The 18,303-nt window shown below is 41.1% G+C and overlaps 1 protein-coding gene across 1 annotated transcript; it reads left to right on the plus strand.

The window, feature by feature from the left end:
* On the plus strand, window positions 1-15,867 carry LOC120291948 (adenine phosphoribosyltransferase 5-like). The gene is made up of 5 exons (XM_039309764.1): window positions 1-22; window positions 883-966; window positions 6,353-6,466; window positions 6,796-6,888; window positions 15,722-15,867. The coding sequence occupies exons 1-5, from the start codon at window positions 1-3 to the stop codon at window positions 15,865-15,867; spliced, it is 459 nt and encodes a 152-aa protein (XP_039165698.1).
* The last annotated feature ends 2,436 nt before the right edge of the window (window positions 15,868-18,303 follow it).

Raw genomic sequence — 18,303 nt, forward strand, 5'->3', positions numbered from 1 at the left:
ATGCCAATCATCTCTCCTTATGGTTCTCGTCCATCAATCCTATTCAAGAGCATCACACACTTGTAAATCTAACTAAAATTAAAAGCAATCGATGCTCATATTCAAAACTCGCTAAATTAATATATGCTATTAGAGGGGGGAAAATGTCATCCAATGGCAAACGTTGAACAGCGAACAAGCAAATGAGCAGCTGAAGCTCGTACCGATAGCGTCGAGTGATCCGCACACGGTTGCTTTTGGTTTGTGCTTTGGACAACGACAGGAATATAAATAGAGAACTTAGCAACTTATAGTCTGTTTGGCAATTATTTTATTTTCGAAAATAATTTTTACTTAGAAATAATTTTTTTATTCTTTTCTCTAGACGAGTTTCCGAACATTTAAAACCGTTTGGTAATAATTTTATTATATTTTTTTAATATAATTTTATTATATTTTTTTTTTGATTCTTTTAATTTTTTAATAATTTTATTATATTTTTTTCTTTTTTTCCTTTTCTTCTTCCCATTCTTCTTTTGGCCAATCATCACCTCAACCCGGCTAACAACAGGTCTAAACGAGGGCCGGCGACCTCATCGAAGCATCATCGGCCTCCGGTGAGGTCGAGCATCGTCAACCGAGCCTCCCGGTGGCTGGGTGAGGCGGCGAGGCCGGGTGACATTGCCCTTGCGATGGCTTAGCGAGCTCGACCTCACCACTTCCCCCGTCGCAAGAAGGCTCAGCCTCATCGAGAGCCAACAATGCTCCGAAAGGAAAAGAAGAAAAGAAAAAAAATATTGTTCTCGGAAATAAAATAAAATAAAAGTAACAATTTTTTATTTCTTGATTATATTCAAAATTTATTTTGGATTTTCTTTTTTTCTGGATAAGTTAACTAACGAGCCATCAACGGGCTGAAAGCAGACCCCAAGCGCCAGCCCATCTCTCGGGCCATTCGGGTTGTCCCCGACTTACCCAGACCAGGTGCGGGTTCCTTTCAAACTCCAACCTTTTCGTGCCACCCGGATTCGTTCCTTTTGTTTCTCTTCTTGCGTGTGGGTTTTTGGCGGTTTTCTTCCCGTTCTTGGCGCATCTTCTTGAAAAGTTTTTGGCTTTGGCCCCTCCATTTGTGAAGGGCTAAGGGCTTGCATGACAACATTTCTGTTTCTCCAAATTTATGTTCTTTTGTTCCCCGAAACCAAAAAAGAAAAGAAATCTGTTTGTCACGCTAATTTATTTTTCTATCCCTAGAATAGAAAAGTAGCCGGATAATAGATTTGGAACAGAAACAAGAAACAAGAAAAAGTAACTTCTTGTTCTCGAAAACAATTTCTAGAAATAAATCCATTTTTTCTTTTCCATTTTTCTTTTGTTCTTCTTCCTTGCTGCAACTAGGGGTGAGCAGTTCCAAGTTCCGGTTCGGTTCCGTCTGGAAACTAGAACCTACCCTTGGGTATAGGTTCCTCATTTTTTGGAACCCGGAACCTTCCCTGGAACCTACCCGTCAGAACCAAGAACCTGGAACCTACCCTATCATAGGTTCCAAGGTCGATTTCAGGTTCCAACAGTTTTTTTTTTCATTTTCAGATTTAAACTATTATGTATGCACATACTCTACGGTAACTTCCCACATCTTAGCAAACATACCAATGCCAAGAATCTGGACATAGATAATCAAAATCAATAAGAAGTTTCCAAAGAGGAAAGGAGATGCCTGATTAACAATAATTATTGTGCCCACATATGTCAATATATGTGCACTAAAGCTTAAACCGTCACATAATTCTAGATGACATTGTCCACAAACAAAAAAGGGTACAATATAATGAAAATGCAAATCTAAGCATTTTACAAAGTAATAACTAGCACTAGCAGCAAATTGGTCAGGACCTATCAAAAAAATAAATTGCCCATAAAAGAATGGTCTTAAAATCTCTACTGCTACTAACATTAAAATCACATGGCAAACATTTAGGAAGAGAATATGAAAACTAGTTGGTACCTTATTTTTCCTTCGTTCCTATGGAAAAAGAAACACAAAAAGGGAGGGCAACGCAGGCGAGGCTGGTGCGGCAAGACGGTGAGATGCTCGAGCAGAAGGGGCGTTGGGTCGTCGAGCTATGGTGCTGGTATGGCAACAATGTGGTGTTCGGCGTGTAGAGGTGTTGCAATAGGGGCGCTGGTGACAGAGGTGAGCTACTGTGGCGTCGGGCAAAGTGCAGGTTGCTAGTGGAGCGGCGTCGACAGGGCTACACGGAAATGGGGCGGAACTTCATACGGAGAGCAGCTGCAGGCGAGGGCTGCTAGGCATCGGAGCAAAAGTGGAGGAGCGCGGTGACTTGGCGACCGGTTTTGGCATCATGGAAGGGTGCTCGTGCGGAGGTCCAATAGAGGGAAGCAACAGACCAAAAGCGATGATGGCGGTGGCTAGGCTACCTGCGGTGAAGCTTGGCACAAAGACGCGGCATGGTGCTCGCAAACGAGCACAACGCTGTGCGGCGGCTGGTGTAGCAAAGCCCTCGAGCGGCTGCGAAGCAGAGCGCGACGAAAATGAACAGTCTCTCTACTTCTCTATTTTTCTGCCTTTTCCTTTTTTTCCCTCTACTCTCACGTCTCTCTCTCACGTCACTTTCTTTCTTGCAGCTATCTTCTTTTGCTGACCTCCCATTTCTCTCAAGAACTTTTCCTTCCTTTTCTTTTATTGTTTTTCCCCAATAGGTTTTCTTCCCTTTTTGTGTTTCTCAAGAACTTTTCATTCCATAACCGGAACCGAGAAACGTGCTCACCCCTAGCTGCAACCACCGCTAGCTCCCTTGCCAATCGCCAACCACCTTCGACTACTTGCAACCATCGTCGGCCGACTACCGGCCACCATCATTTGACCGTCAGCGATCGTCATCGTCGTCACCACCCAACCGTCATCATCGCAGCCTTTGACTACCAGTGACCATCATTGTCGCTGCCCACAACCCACAAACCACCCCCACTGACAAACGACCGTGATCAATCGCCGCCTGACCGCCGCACGACAACTGCCCGACCACCGCAAGATCGCCACACCATAGCCACACCATAGCCACACAACAACCACCCAACCGTCGCATAATAGCCGCACGATAGCCTCCCGACTGCCACATGACAGCCGCCCAACAGCCAACCGCCACACAACAGCCGACCGCTAACCATCATCGCCAACGGCCGCCTACAACCCACTGACCGCCATCCTCTCTCACGGCCAACGACCGGCAGTCAATCGGCTGTGGGCGGCGGTCATGCGGCGGCGATCAGCAACTAACAACGTTGCCATGCGCACCAAACGCATTTCTATTCTTTTTCTATTTCAAGAATATAAATTTTGTATTGTTACCAAACACATTATTTTACTCAGAAATTATTCCCGGAGTAGAAATAAAAAAGAACCATTTCTAAAAAGAAACTATTTCTCGGAATAGAAGCGTTGCCATGCGCACCCTAAGACTCTAGAAAGGCAAAGGTAGAGAAACATAAACCCATTCTACACGAGAAATGGCTTTAAATCCCAACATAAAGCTCAGCCAAACCGTGGCTCACGAGCCACAGCAAGAAACATCCGACGATCGCCGAATCCAAGTTTAGACCAACAGTGGTGAAAACCTCCGTGAAGATGAGCCTAGGCCGCCCAAGTCTAAGTAGATTATCTCCATCAATAAGAACTTTGACCGAGCTGAGCATGACCACAAGGCACACTCATGCGCAAAGTGCTCCATTAACCGGATCCCACACCACCTCAAAGATGGCAAGGAGAAAGGCCTGCATCCCCTAGATTGTCTCCCTCGATCCGTACCATCACGGTGATGAGCGCCTCCGTGAGAAGGACAAGGATAAGTGGCGCGGCCTCATGTGCATGCTCAAGCACAAAAATCAAAAGATAGAGGACTATCTAGACGCGGTGAAGCAGGTCGAGGAGAGAGTGCATGCCTGCTATAAGGAGACGATAAAGATGCGCAACGAGGAGTTCGTAATGATGATGATTCTCGATGGTGGCTTTGTCATCGAGTTGTTCTAGGGATACTCCATGGGGTTCGATAAACTTGGTTACACTCCCCATGACCCTGTCTTATCCTCATCGCGGAGTTGGATGCACATTATCCTGCAGGACATGATCTTGCTCGAGAATCAGATCCCGCTCTTCATTCTCGACCTATTGTTCTGCCTTTGGCTCGGCCAACCTGACCAAGACGGGGTCTTGGCCAAGCTAGGCGCTCCAATTCTTCTATTCTCTAAGGCCGATAGACCGCCCCCTTAATTGCCTCGGCAAGAGAAGGCTGGAGTTTGACCCATTACCCCTTGAGGGCAAGCTCCATTGCCTCGAATTGTTCCGGCAGAGCCTCCTGTACTCGGGACCGAAGCCGGCAGCAACCAAACAATCGTCACTAACTAGGCTATAGTTCATCCACCGCATGACGAAACTTCGGAAAAAAGGGATCAAGTTCAAAAACAAGGAGGTGGAGGGTTTCCAGAACATCCAGTTCAAGGACAGGACCCTCGAGACTCCTTGGCTTGTGATCTAGGATGCGACGAGGTCGCATTTCCTCAACTTGGTAGCCTTCGAGCAGTGTCACTTCAATTGTGGCAACGACATCACCGTGTACTTGTTCTTCATGGACAACTTGATTAACTCCACTGAGGACACGGGGCACCTCCACGATTGCAAGATCATAGAGCACTGGCTCAGGAGCGATGCCGAGGTCACTAACCTCTTCGACCAGCTTTGCAAGGAGGTGGTATTGGTCGGCAGCCACAGTTATCTCTCTGGACTATCTAAGGATGTGAACACTTACTCTGGCAACAAATGGAATGGTTGGATAGCCATTCTCGAGCTTAAGTACTTCAGTATTCCCTGGTCTATCATTTCCTTAATTGATGCTTTCATTTTGCTTGGGCTCACTTTGGCACAGACCTTGTATGGAATCTTTGGCTACTACAGGCCAAGTTCTTGAGTTCTTGTAGAGTGGAGATTATTTGATGAGCATTTTACAAGTGATGAATCTTTAGTGAAAATCTAGAATTAGGATTGTGGCTAATAGATTGTTAGGGCACATTTGGCAATTTTTCTATTCCTATTAGAATACGTTTGGTGTACGAATCATAATTTTTTTGTGCCATAGAATTTCTTTCAATATTCTAATACTTTGTTTTTTCTTTTCTTTTCTTTTTCTCCTCCTCTAGCCAACGGCGACGGCTAGTGATCGAAATTTCACCATGCAAGCCCTTAGCAGCCAATTTGCAAATGAATCTATGAGATGTGTTGGTCTCACATCTATAGAAAAGATGTGATTGGTCGATCTCAAACTATGTGATGTGTATTTGTTATGTAATTTAGAGTTCAATGTGGTAATATACTTTCTGAAACCCATCTTAGTCTTTTTATGTCAAATTATGACTTCTAGTGATAAATCTTTGAACTTTTTGTAATTCTATCAAGTGTTTAAATTACATGACAAATGTAACATTTTCAAATAAAATTGAGCTAAAGCTTTAAAGCATTCTATTAGGAGGTGATAACAAAAGGGGCTCAGAAAAAAAAATAAAAAATAACACCTCATTCAGAAATGGAAAAGTAAAGTTTGCATTTTTGCTACGCCAAAAGAACATCTAAGGGCCTACATGGCAACGTTTCTGTTTCTCTCAATTTATGTTCTTTTGTTCCCCGAAACCAAAAAAGAACATAAATCCGTTTGGCAACGCCAATTTATTTTTCTATTCCCCATAATAGAAAAGTAGCCGAGAAATAGATTTGAAATAGAAACAACAAATAAGAAAAAGTAACTTCTTGTTCCCAAGAACAATTTCTAGAAATAAATCCATTTTTTCTTTTCCATTTTTCTTTTGTTCTTCTTCCTTGTTGCAGCCACCGTTGGCTCCCTTGCCAATCGTTGACCACCTCTAGCTGCCCGCGGCCATCGTCGGCCGACTGCCGGTCGCCGCCACCTGACCACCGGTGACCATCATCGCCGCCACTGCTCAATCGCCGCACCATAGCCGCATGACAGTCACCCGACCGCCGCATGACAGCTGCCCGACAGCCAACCGCCAACCACCACCCACAACCCACCGACCGCCGTCCTCGCGGTGATCGACAACCGGCAAGGGCACGCGGTGGTCGTGCGGCGGTAGGCGCGATCTGTGAGCAAGAAAAAAAATGAATAAATACAAAAATTTATAAATTGCACCAAATGCATTTCTATTATTTTTCTACTTCAAGAATAGAAATTTTGTATCGTTACCAAACACATTATTTTACTTAGAAATTATTCCCCGGAGTAGAAATAAAAAAAGAACTATTTCTAAAAAGAAACTGTTCCTCGGAGTAGAAGCGTTGCCATGCGCACCCTAATGTTCCAAGATATAACGACGCTGCTACCGGATCACTGGGTGTTCAAAGACGCAATGGACATTTTCAACGCCCGGTACCGTGACATGGACATCTCTATCGTTTCAGCCATGTGTGTTTTCTTGTCATCTCCAATTTAGAGTAAAGTTCTCATTTTGCAGGTTTTGGCTGAATTTTTTTTTTTTTTGTCCGTGTTGATGGGCAACTATTTTAGAGTTGATCTAACACTAGTTTCGTAAAGTCCAAGGGAATTTTCATTAACTATAATGTTGGTAAACTGAATGTTACCAAGTCGGTAGCGGCAACAAGGAAAACAAGGAGAGTCTCACGAGAAAGTGCTTTAGTTGGAAAAAAAAAAAACTATCTTGTTAATTTTGTGAGACCTCGTTGATTTCTTAGTATTGTCAAAGCTAAAATTGGTGAAAACAAGAATCTTACCTCAGGGTTAGAAGCCAGGGGATTCACGTTTGGTCCAGCAATTGCATTAGCTATGGCCGCGAAGTTTGTTCCTTTGCGTAAGCCCAAGAAGTTGCCAGGTTCATGTTTCTCTTCTTTTGGGTCTTCTTTATAATCTTTACATGCTTTATCTTGCATTTCTCCAACCGTTGTAGGTTTCTTGTGCAAAATTGAGCTGTGGTTTTATACAGAGCCACGATTGTGCATGATGTGGCTAGAAAGATTCCATGTTTTTCTCTTGACTGGAGCTGATGCTAGGATGGCCACACAATTATGTTTTACTTGCAGTGAAATTCCTTTCGAGTATCAATAGTTGTTGGAGGGGAGAAGTACACTATTGGTGCCATAAGTTGTGTACGGCGCTCACTTTGGTGCCAAAAACTTTAGTCGGATCACTTAAGTGCCAAAAATTTTGAAAAACACTCACTTTGGTGCCAACTCCGATCTGGTTGGCCGGAAATCCGACATGACATTTTTTTATTAATATTTGAAGCCAAGATGGATCACCGGAGAATACAATCAACATGCAAACAACAAAACGACGTCATTTAACGTCTTTTCCCCTACCCTAAATCTCCAAATTCGAGTATAATTGGAAATTGAAAACCCTAAATCTCCAATTTGACCAATTCGAGTACATACTTCGATTTTCTCTCAAAATTATCAGCTTGCTCTTGTGAATGGAGGGTAGAAGTTTCAACAACGGCTCACACTCCTATAAATAAAAAATAAAAATAAAAAACGAATTAGATGGTGAGTGTTACTGTTATTGTGGGTTACCGCGTCCGAGAAGAACATCTTGGACTCGGTTGAATCCCAGGAGAAGATTTCATGGGTGCGGCAGATATAGAGAAGGCTCAAAGTACAAATATTGCAAATAAGTTGATAGGAAATTCTCTGATCAAGCGACAAAGATGATCTTGGAGTTACTTGAAGGCCGAAATCAACCTCCACCTGCGTTAATGGATGATTTGGAGGATGTCAACTCAATGCAAGTTCAAATGAAGGGTTTAACATCTTTGGTCGACCATTTGAAGAGAGAGGTTTCAAGGCTGAAAATTGAAAGAAACTTTTATCAAGCGTTGATTGTGTTCTTATTTTCCTGGGTAGTTTATTCAAATGTGAAGTGAGTAATGAGAAAAAGTTTGTATGTCTACCATAGTCGAAATTTATATGTCTACCATTTTTGTATGAAGCAGAAGGTTTTGTTGTAATCCATGGTAGAAATGCAAGGTTGGAGTTGGAGTGCATTAATTGTGAGCACTTCAGAAATGCAATGTTTGCTTGCTGTATTTTTTATTTGCCCTCCTGATTTGCTGGTTTGTTAGTTTGCTGCAACTACAAACCATGGCGAAATGAAAGATTGGAGTTGGAATGCATTAGTTCTAAGCATTTTTTGTTGATTAGTTGTGTATTTGCAATGTTTGTTTTGGTTAGTTTTTGCTTCAAATAGAATGGTTGCTGCATTTTTATCGTTTGTAATGGTTTGCTGGTTTGCTACAACTGCAAACCATGGCAAAATTAAGAGATGGTGGCAAATTAACAATTGACCATTTCAATGCCAAAAGTTGTAAATAGTTATCGCTTGAGTGCCAAGTTTTATAAAACTAATCATTTAAGTGTCAGTCGCAATTACAAAGTGATCACTTCTATTGCACAAGTTATAAATAGTGATCGGTTGAGTGTTAATTTCAAACTTGCACCAATTGTTGTGCATCTTGCATCTTGTTCTTGCACCAGTTAGGTTGTTGGTGCATCTTCTTGCAACACAACAGTCCTGCAACGAGATGCACTAGCACTCAAAACTGCATCTTGTTCCAACACATACAACAAGAACCCCACAAATAGCATCAACGCATCAACAACTTCAACCAACAACACTATATGCACACGTCTAAATCTAAAAATAATAGCAACCTCATAAGAACATTGCACCAACAGCAAAAAAAATATACATCATAACTGATAACTATCTTGCTAGCTATTAGCCGAAACCAAGCCAAGAGAAAATAACAAAAACAGTTATTGTCATTGACATTGATTGATTGTTTACAAAAGAAAAGAAAAACATGAACTTCACTCCCCAATCACTAAAGGTTCAGCACCCTCTTAAAAAAAACCAACGGCAATATGGAAGTAGCAACTACCATTAGTGATATAATATCTAGCACCCTCCTAAAAAAAGAAAACATAAAAAGAGAGACCATGTCCAGTATCACATAAAAAGAGACCATGTCCAACACCCTCCCATCAGCAGCACCACATAAAAAGAGACCATGTCCAGCACCCTCCCATCAGTCAATATGGACAACACCTTGATCTCCTTTTCGTCTTGAAGCTTTGAATTGATTCATAATTCGAGCACTCTTTCGAACTGGATGTGCAGGTTCTTTAACTGGACGTTCTGTCACCTCTTTTTCCTTATTTTTGACGGTGGCTATTCTTGTTCTAACACGTGTCATGTGTTGGTCCATATCATCATTATCGCGCCTAATCGTTGGTTGAGATGGAACTAGTGCTGGGTTCTGTTTTGATGGCTGTTTTGCAGCTATACTCACTATCTTCTTCATTGGTGCACTCTTCTTTGGCTGCACCATTGATTCTTGAGTTGGCCCACCTTGAGAGAGAAGTACCTCCGAAATTCTCCTAGGTTACAAGAACATAGAGATATTGTCAACTAAATAAATTGAAGTACAACAAATTAAATGCATGAGGCTTACAAATCTTACATTCAAAATAGTTATTTCAGTTCGTTCATCTGTGTAAATCCCATAACCATATTGCCATAATCTTTTTCCAATAGCCCCTCTTGTTCTCTATGGTGCATCATTTTCAACAGCAACAGATGGGGGAGCAGCCTCTGTAACTTGTGTAGTTGCTCATCTTCTTACCTGAGAAACACATAACAAATTTAAAATTCAGCCCATAAAAGACAAACACAGCGACATACAACTTACGGGAACCTTTTTTTTTCTCATTTGCTCAACAATGGAGTCAGTTGTTGTTGTTGTTGTCCTGCATGTTCCAGTCCCTGTCCCTGCACTTGAGCCTACAACAGGGCCTTTTTCTAGCCCTTTAGAAGGCCTTACAACAATGTACTATATCAGGATCATGATCAACTACAATGAATAATTAGACATATACTCATTTTCATGGTGGAAACAAATGGATAAAACTTATCAAATTACAAGTGCATGATAGAGGAAAAGCACAAAAGAAGCCAGTACACATGGTCAACCATCAAACTCTATCGAATAGGAAATGTAAAGTTTATGAGATAAAGAGGATACTTACCTTACAGCAGGGCTTTCTGTTTGCCTTCAGTAGGTATTACTACAAGGCCTTCTGTCCTACCTTCACTAGGCCCAACAAGAAGCTCTTCAGTAGGGCCTTCTATCCTACCTTCAGCCATTACATCTTACCGTTGTTGCTGCTTTTTCAGCTCACAACATTTCTTATTGTGCCCTTCCTTGCAACAATAGGACCATTTTATCTTTGAGCCAGTCCTACTCATCCTTTGACTTTATGTCTCTTCCTGATGCATTCTTCTTTTCTTTTTTAGCCTTCCAATTTGCTTCTTCAGTGGCAAAGGTAGAGGCCTTCCATGATTTGTTGGCTCCCAAAATTTGCTGCTACTAATAAGCTGCATCATGAATTGGTATGAAGCAAGGTATAAGTTTTTTTTGTACCAATCATATAGGTAATCATCTGGATTTTCTTACTTCATCTGAATAGCACAAATTGCATGGGCACAGGGAATTCCATTCAATTGCCAGGCTTGACATGAACACATTCTTCTATCCATATTGACAACATATTTATCTTGATTTTGAATAATCTCATATACATTATCTCCATTCCAAACTGAATGGCAGAACCTACTAGCAGCAATATTTGCATCCAATCTCTTCATAATCCTAGGGCCACAGTCTCTAGTCCATTTCGTAGCCTCATCTCTTTGCCTATGCAGTCTAGTCATCACCATCACTCGAATATCATCAAGCATGCTGATGATTGGTTTGCACCTGACCTCTAAAATTCTGCCATTGAAAGCTTCGCTGAGGTTATTATCAATGATATTGCATTTGAACTCTTCGCTGAAGAAGGCCTGACACCAATGCTTAGCTTCTGTCTGGAAGAGTGCATCAAAACCTTCCTTTGTCAGCTGCAATAATCCTTATTTAGCTAATCTGAAATCAGCCATGTTGATACTCTTTGTTATCTGCTAGAACTACTTTTGCAACCTATCTCCTTTGAAGCTCCTTGACCAGTTTGCATATATATGCCTTGCGCACATTCTATACTCAGCATGTGGCATCAACTCAACCAATGCAAAAATAAGTCCCTACAAAAATTCAAACCAATAAATACAAGTCAGGAAAAATATGCAAATAATTAATATTAAATGGGAGTGAATTAATTAACAATGAAATTACCTTCTATTGGTCACTCATGAATGCACATCCTCCCCCATCGGTTATCTCAAGGTCGGCCATTAAATTTTTGAGAAACCAAGACCAAATATCCTTATTCTCTATCTTCACCACCGCCCAAGCTATCGGAAACATTTGATTATTGGCATCTATCCCCCATAGAAGCTAACAACCTACTTTATAAAGCATACATCCAATCTTATTACTCTTCTACAACCAGCCAAGAAGCCTCGTTTGCATGCATCAAAACAGACATAAAATCTATCAAATCTAGGCCCAAGATCAAGGAGTGGCCTCTTCACAACCTCTACATACACCCTACTAAATGGGTTTTGAAACATGCATTCGCCAGCATAGTCCCATACTTGCGCATATTCTTCCTTATACCCACCCATCAGTATTTTCATCACCCTCATCTTAGCTCTCTTACATTGATTCCTTGACACATTAACCCCTACTTACTCCTTCACTAACTGTTGAAATTGAGGACTCTTGATCTTGGCCATTGCTTTGATAGTGTTGAAAAATGCTTCGGTAACCACACACTTGTTACCATTTTATTGTTAAAGATAATTGGATAAGTATGCTTCTCCTGCAAGGACCTAATCTGGAATGACCCATTCTTACTCAGCGCGCCATAGAGCTTCCATGGACAATTGGGTTGTGAGCACTTAGTTCTTACAAATTCCTTCATATTTTTAATGAATTGAATACTCATCTATTCACCAATGGAGTTATTCACAACAACTTCCTTGAACTGTTTGATATCATTAAATCTCATGTTCACAGAGAAAATAGGTTTATCAACAATCGGATCATAGTAAGGGTATTTACTTTTTCTTCAACAAGCAGGTTCTTCATCATCATTGTCAAGCTCATTCTCCGAACTAGCAACTTCATCGCCACAGTTTTCTTCATCTTCACTTCTATTACCTTCAACTAGAACTTCATCCCCATTTATTGGCTTGGGCCTCTTTGCTAAAGGTGCAAGTTTTTTTCTCAAAAATTCCCTTTGCTTTTGTCTTGATTGTGCGAGTTCATCATCATCTTCGCCACTTAGGAAATTTATTGAAGTAAAATATTCATCTTCCGATTCACTAGATAAAGCAATTTCACATTCTAATCAAATGAAGTCTTCATTGCCCACATCTTCACCCAAATCTTCACCCAAGCTTTCAGGACATCTCACTGTTTGTTCATCTCTATCAATGTGAGTTCTCTCTCTTTCATCTCTTTCATCTCCAACTTGATTACTCGCTTAAATAAGATCCCTCACTTCTCTTCTTTCAGTGGTGGTCTACTCATCCCCATCCTCATCATCATCCTCACCATTCTCATCATCATCCTCATCCTCACCATCACTATAATATTCAACATATACCTTAGCTTCTTCGCCGTGAAGATAATGGTGAATGATATCCTTAATACCATTATCATCATTAAAAAATCTCAAGCCATCCTTCAATTCCTTCCTAAGAACACAGTAATGTAGTTTTTGCACTTTGCATCGTAAAAAATATACCAAATCCCTCAGAAAATCAATATATGATGGCTTCCGAACGTTGACATAAATAGTACCTTCATTTCACCAATATATTCCCAATCATCGGTGCCAATAAGAAACTCTCCACCATAGCAAATAATGATGCCTACCTAATTCACATCCATGTCGATACTGCACCCAATGAAAAAAAACAAATGTCATTACTTGTTGGGACCACATAACAGAATTAGCAACTTCACATGGAAGTTCTTGTCGTTTTGTTGTCAAGAAACAAATACAAATAATCTCCCCAATTCGGTGCTTTTACAGAAACAAAAGAAACTGAATTAAATAAACAAAGTGAGGTCCCATCACCCATTTTTCAATTCAATCACATTCGGTTCCCCTGTTTCCCCCACAGAAGCAAACCAATTAATTAAATAAATTCGGTCCCACCACTATTTCCCCCCGAGTTGAGCCCCATTTTACCCTCCGCACCCTATTTTTCTATTCGGTCCCCACGAAAGAAAGCGAACGAATGACGAAACCCTCAAATTTTACATTCGGTCCCCACCACTTTCCCCACCACATTCCCCCTGAGTTGAGCCCTCAATTTTCCCTCCACGCCCTAACTTGCCCGTCGAAACCCTAAATTTTTCACTAAATTAACCCACGTAGAGAACATGACAAACCTGAGTCAGCAAGAGTTGAGGACGCAACCAGTACAGAACGTGAACGACGGCACAACTATAGCGGTGGCCGAGCGACGGCGGGCAAGTGAACGACAGTGGGTCAGCAAGTTACGGCCGGCGGCGTTGAGCGAGAATCCTATACGAACACCATTTTTGGCCCACATCGTTTTTTACCGTAGTGAATCCACTATACAATGATTGTTTTGTAGGTAATCCACGTGAAATGGTAAAACCACGTCGTTTCTTACGAAGAAAAGGAAACGGCATCATTTTATGCCATCCACCGTGGACAATATTAAGAGTTGTCAAATTTGTTTTTTAAATATAAATGCCACGTAATCATTTTGGCCGGAATTTCTCGCCGGTGGCACCAAAATGATCGTTTTTACTCCGATTTGGCACTTAAGTAATCCGGCGGAAACTTTTGGCACCAAAGTAAGCGCCGTACACAACTTATGGCACCAATAGTATACTTATCCCGTTGTTGGAGTACTAGAAAGAAGTAGATTTGTGCAGCTTTTGCGATAAAAAAATCTTGTACAAATTGCTCTTCCAAGTGTTGTACCTATTTCTTCCATCAAGAATATTCATGCAGTTGTCTGGGAGGGCATGCAAGGTTTTGTATTCGTTAGAAATTTTCCTCTAGTGACAAAACTAAGGTTCGTTTGCTAAAATGGGTTCCATTCCGACAGTATAAAAAATGAATTAGTTCAAGTGTTGATTGGTTAATTTGATTAACGAGTCCGTTTAACTAACACAAAAGGAAATTTACTAAGTAGATGGATGATAGAGGAAATATTATCTTGAAAAGTTACACGTTTCCTGTTTGCCTTACGAAATATGAACCTCAAATTAATAACAATGCAAATGCTAGTAAAGATTTGCTCGAGTACTCATATATAAGTAAAAACTAATGATGCCCTTGGCAATGTTGTTAATTTGAGATTTGAGAATGAATCGTATAGCTCATTTGTTGTATTGTCTATCGTTAGATTCTGTAAAATTTTGTAGAATAACTTAAATAGAAGGATATCTCACTGAAGCCTAGCTATTACATGCGATAATATAGAAGGAATGTAATAAGACATATAAACTCTCATTTGGAAGAATTATCACCTGATCATGTCAGATGTCCCCAGATGACCTATGTGAGAGATTCAAGAAAATAATGCCTCTATAAATAAAATAGTAATATGTAAACATTCACAATATTAGGAGTCTAACCAAATTGTAGGGAATCATACTGAATGAGATTCCTATGTACATCTGGCTCATAGCTAAGAGTTGAATCGTTTTGTGTGTAAATCGAATCGGTTCATACAATTTTCACAACATTGGTCCTTGGTAAGTGGAAATATTTCAGTTTTCTGCTCTCATTTTCAGGGGAAACAGAGTTAGCTGTAGAAAGTGTGTGAAAGCCTTTCTTATTTAATCTTTTTTGAAATTGAGGGCATTGTTTTAGAAAGCTGAAAACAGCTAAATGTTCATTCATTGTTTTGGAACTGGAATAAAAATACTGAAGTTTGATAAATTTACTCTGTAGTCTTTATTATTTTAAAATCACGACTGGGAATAGAGTGAAAACAAGCAGCACTCATGCAACTTGAGTTTTTTTTTTTTTTTTAATTGCGACTCTTATTTTTAAATTTGTCTTGTAGCAAATGTTGTGGCTCTCACGATTTGGACTTCTATATAACGTTTGAAAGCATTCATTAAGTTCATATATTAACATGTAAAACCATATATCTCAATATTCTTGTGAACTTATCATTTGTTCATTTTCAAGTTTGTGGAAGAAAAGTAAAAAGTACAAGTAATAAGAAGTTCCCCCCTTCCAAACAAGCTCCAGAAATTTGAAAGTCTGTAAAAAAGAAACAGTTCCTGAAATTTTTAAGAGTAATCTAAAGGAGGATCTACAGAGTGAAATCCATATACCACACTGCATTTCTTACCATCACTCCATTGTTGACAGTGTCTTGCACGAGTACCCACCGTATTACTGGAGCTGGTAACTCCGGTTTCTTTCATTTAGCGAGCGGTAAAAAGATGCCACCGCGTTAGAGATCTAGTAGTGTTGTCAAACCATGGACAAAGCTAGTGTTTGGGGAGTAGCGTTTCCTATATATGTAGAGATCGCGTAGGAGGTCATGTTAGTGTAAGTTGTGTAAATGAGCTCTGTTTCATATGTGTCTCGTATGTCTATGTTATGCAGTTCATTTGTGTTCTTTTGCTTAGTGTGTTTCACAAAGGTAGAAGGGATCTTAATTATGACAATGCCTACAATGCTTGTTCATGATTCATGCAGGTGAAGTAATATCAGAATCTTATGTCTTGGATTATGGAACTGACGGTCTCAAAATTCGCGTGGATAGTGTCCTCCGCCACCATGTTCGCTGTGGCGTTTGCTGCCCATGGGGCTTGCGACTTGCTGGATTAGGCTCCGCCTCCTAGCACTGGGACCTAACAGATTTGGATGCGGCTAAGTAGTTTTTCTTTTCTTTTCTTTTTCTTACTTACTCCGAAGCAAGGGCATTCAGCATTATTTGACCGCAGCCACAACCAGGCCGAGTTTTCTCTCCATGCTCCGGCGATCCAATATGGGACGCTCCCATCATAGGAAAATGGACCCGCACATTTTGTTGACAGGCCCTGAGGCTCCTTGTGACCACCAAGAGGCCATGGCCAAGAAATGGTCACTAGTTGCAAAGATTATTCTTAAGGTCAAGACCCTGTGGTACCTTTGTGTGGTGAGTGTGAACGTAGGGGACTGGGGAACATATGTTGTTTCCACTTAGGCTGAGGAGTAGTGTTAAGCCATTTTGATTTGCTCTTTCCAGGAAATCTAGTTCAGAGTGGCGACCGAATAGTGAAGTTTCGTCCATGCTCTCTATGGTACAAACCATAGAGTTTCACCTGTGTCGTGAATTGCACAGGCTCTCCACCATGAATTATGAATTGCCATAGGCTATCCAGCATGAATATAGTCGTTGCCTTTGTCCATATACTGAAATTTCACCTCAGCATGGGGAGGAATATGCCCAGCGAAATTTTCGGCAACAATTGAAAGCTTCTATGGAAATGTACAATTGAAGTGCACTTTTGAACTTTGTCTCAATTGCTGCCAAGAATTTCAACGGGGAAAAGTTCCCTTCGGTGTTGAGGTGAAGCTTCGGTACTAGAATAGAGGCAACGACTATATTCATGCTGGAGAGCCTGTGCAATTCATGAGATAGGTGAAACAAACCATAGAAAGCATGAAAGAACCTCACTATTTGGGCGCCTCCTGGAACTAGATTTGCTAGAAAGAGCAAATCTAAACAGCGAACGAACACTACCTCCTCAGCCAAAGCAGAAATAGCATTTGTTCCGGAGTCCGGGACATCCACACTCACCCCATGAAGGTATATCATCGGCCTCTTGGGTGGTCACGTGGAGCCTTGTCTGTCAGCAAATGCGTGGACCCATTCCCGTGATGGGAGCGTCCTCTATTGGCATCACTGGAGCATGAAGAGAAAACTCAGCCGGCCATGGCCAAGTGCAGTCAAGTAATCTTGAAGGCGCATGTTGAGGATAAATGTAGCATATGGTCTGCCGTTCCGAAGTAATACTTATTTGGCTGCCTTCAAAATCTATTGGGTCTACAGTATCAGGAGGTGGAGCCTGGACGGCAGATGCTACAGTGATAGTGGTGGTGGAGGAGATGACCCTAGAAAGTAGAGAACCAAGGGTGGAGTGGTGATGGTGGGGGTGGAAGAGGACGAAGGAAGAGGATGGGGAACATGGTCAAGGAGATAACTAAATGGGCGGGTCATGGGAAGGGAGCCTGAGCTTTTTGGGAGGAACGGAGATGAAGATGAAGAGTATGTGAGGAAGCTTTATATATCAGGTGAAAAGTGGTGGTTCCCCAATAACAATGTGTCGAGGGTGAGAAAAGCTGAATCTGCAAGACAAAGTTGCCGCTGCTTCCATTAGCTTTTGAAAAGATGGTTGAAGGAGGAATTTGGTTAGCATATGCTGAAACGGATGAATATTTCCTCTAATAAAACATCCAATGGGCAAACATAGCCTTTGAAATTTGTACGACTTGACCCATGGACTTTCGAACAACACTTAGGTGAAGCAGTTTTCATTCCCGCCGGACGCCCGCCCTAAGTTAGAAAGCTGAAGGTGATTAAAACTGCTTCTTTAAATCTTTTACTTGTACCTGTCACTTTGACTGGAAGTCCTCTAAATTGCGGGCACTGTCATCATTCTTCATGTGGTCATGCACAAAAGACTTGGTCTCTCCCAAAAAAACCATTCAGTGCCTCCGTTTGACTGAGGAGTTCAGGTATATACTTGAAAGAACTTTTCCTTAAATCTTTTAAACATTAACTTCAGCTCTTTACAATGGATTTATGTCTGAAAAGACGATGAAATTCATCTCATTTCTGTGCCTGATTGACGCACATCGCTATATGTGACGTGTTTTTTTGGGACTGTAAACTCAATAAGTTTAACGCCTTCCCTTTGACATTCGGCTTCTTTTACGGTTGAGGATTAACAACGAAAAAGAAAACAAGATCCCAAGATAGGAACGGTTGAAGATTAACGAGGACAGTGAACCTAAAGGTCAAAAACAGAAAAGGAAAAGAGATACCTCTTTTCCCGCGATGAAATTCAAGCAGTGGAGGAAGGAGAAGAACGAGTTCAACTCCTTTGGAGAGAGCTTCCGTTTGTTAATATTTAATGGAAGAGAGATACCAAACAAAATCTTACCCTTATAAAATTATGAGTTGACAAAACAAAGAAAAACCATGAAAGACAAATAATTTGCTTGCATGCCTTCTCGTTCTAAAGCATTCGACAAATCAGCACACGCTTGGTGCATGGACGATCTGCATGCGT

The sequence above is a fragment of the Eucalyptus grandis genome, chromosome 3, assembly GCF_016545825.1.
Source record: "Eucalyptus grandis isolate ANBG69807.140 chromosome 3, ASM1654582v1, whole genome shotgun sequence".
Classification (NCBI taxonomy): domain Eukaryota; kingdom Viridiplantae; phylum Streptophyta; class Magnoliopsida; order Myrtales; family Myrtaceae; genus Eucalyptus; species Eucalyptus grandis.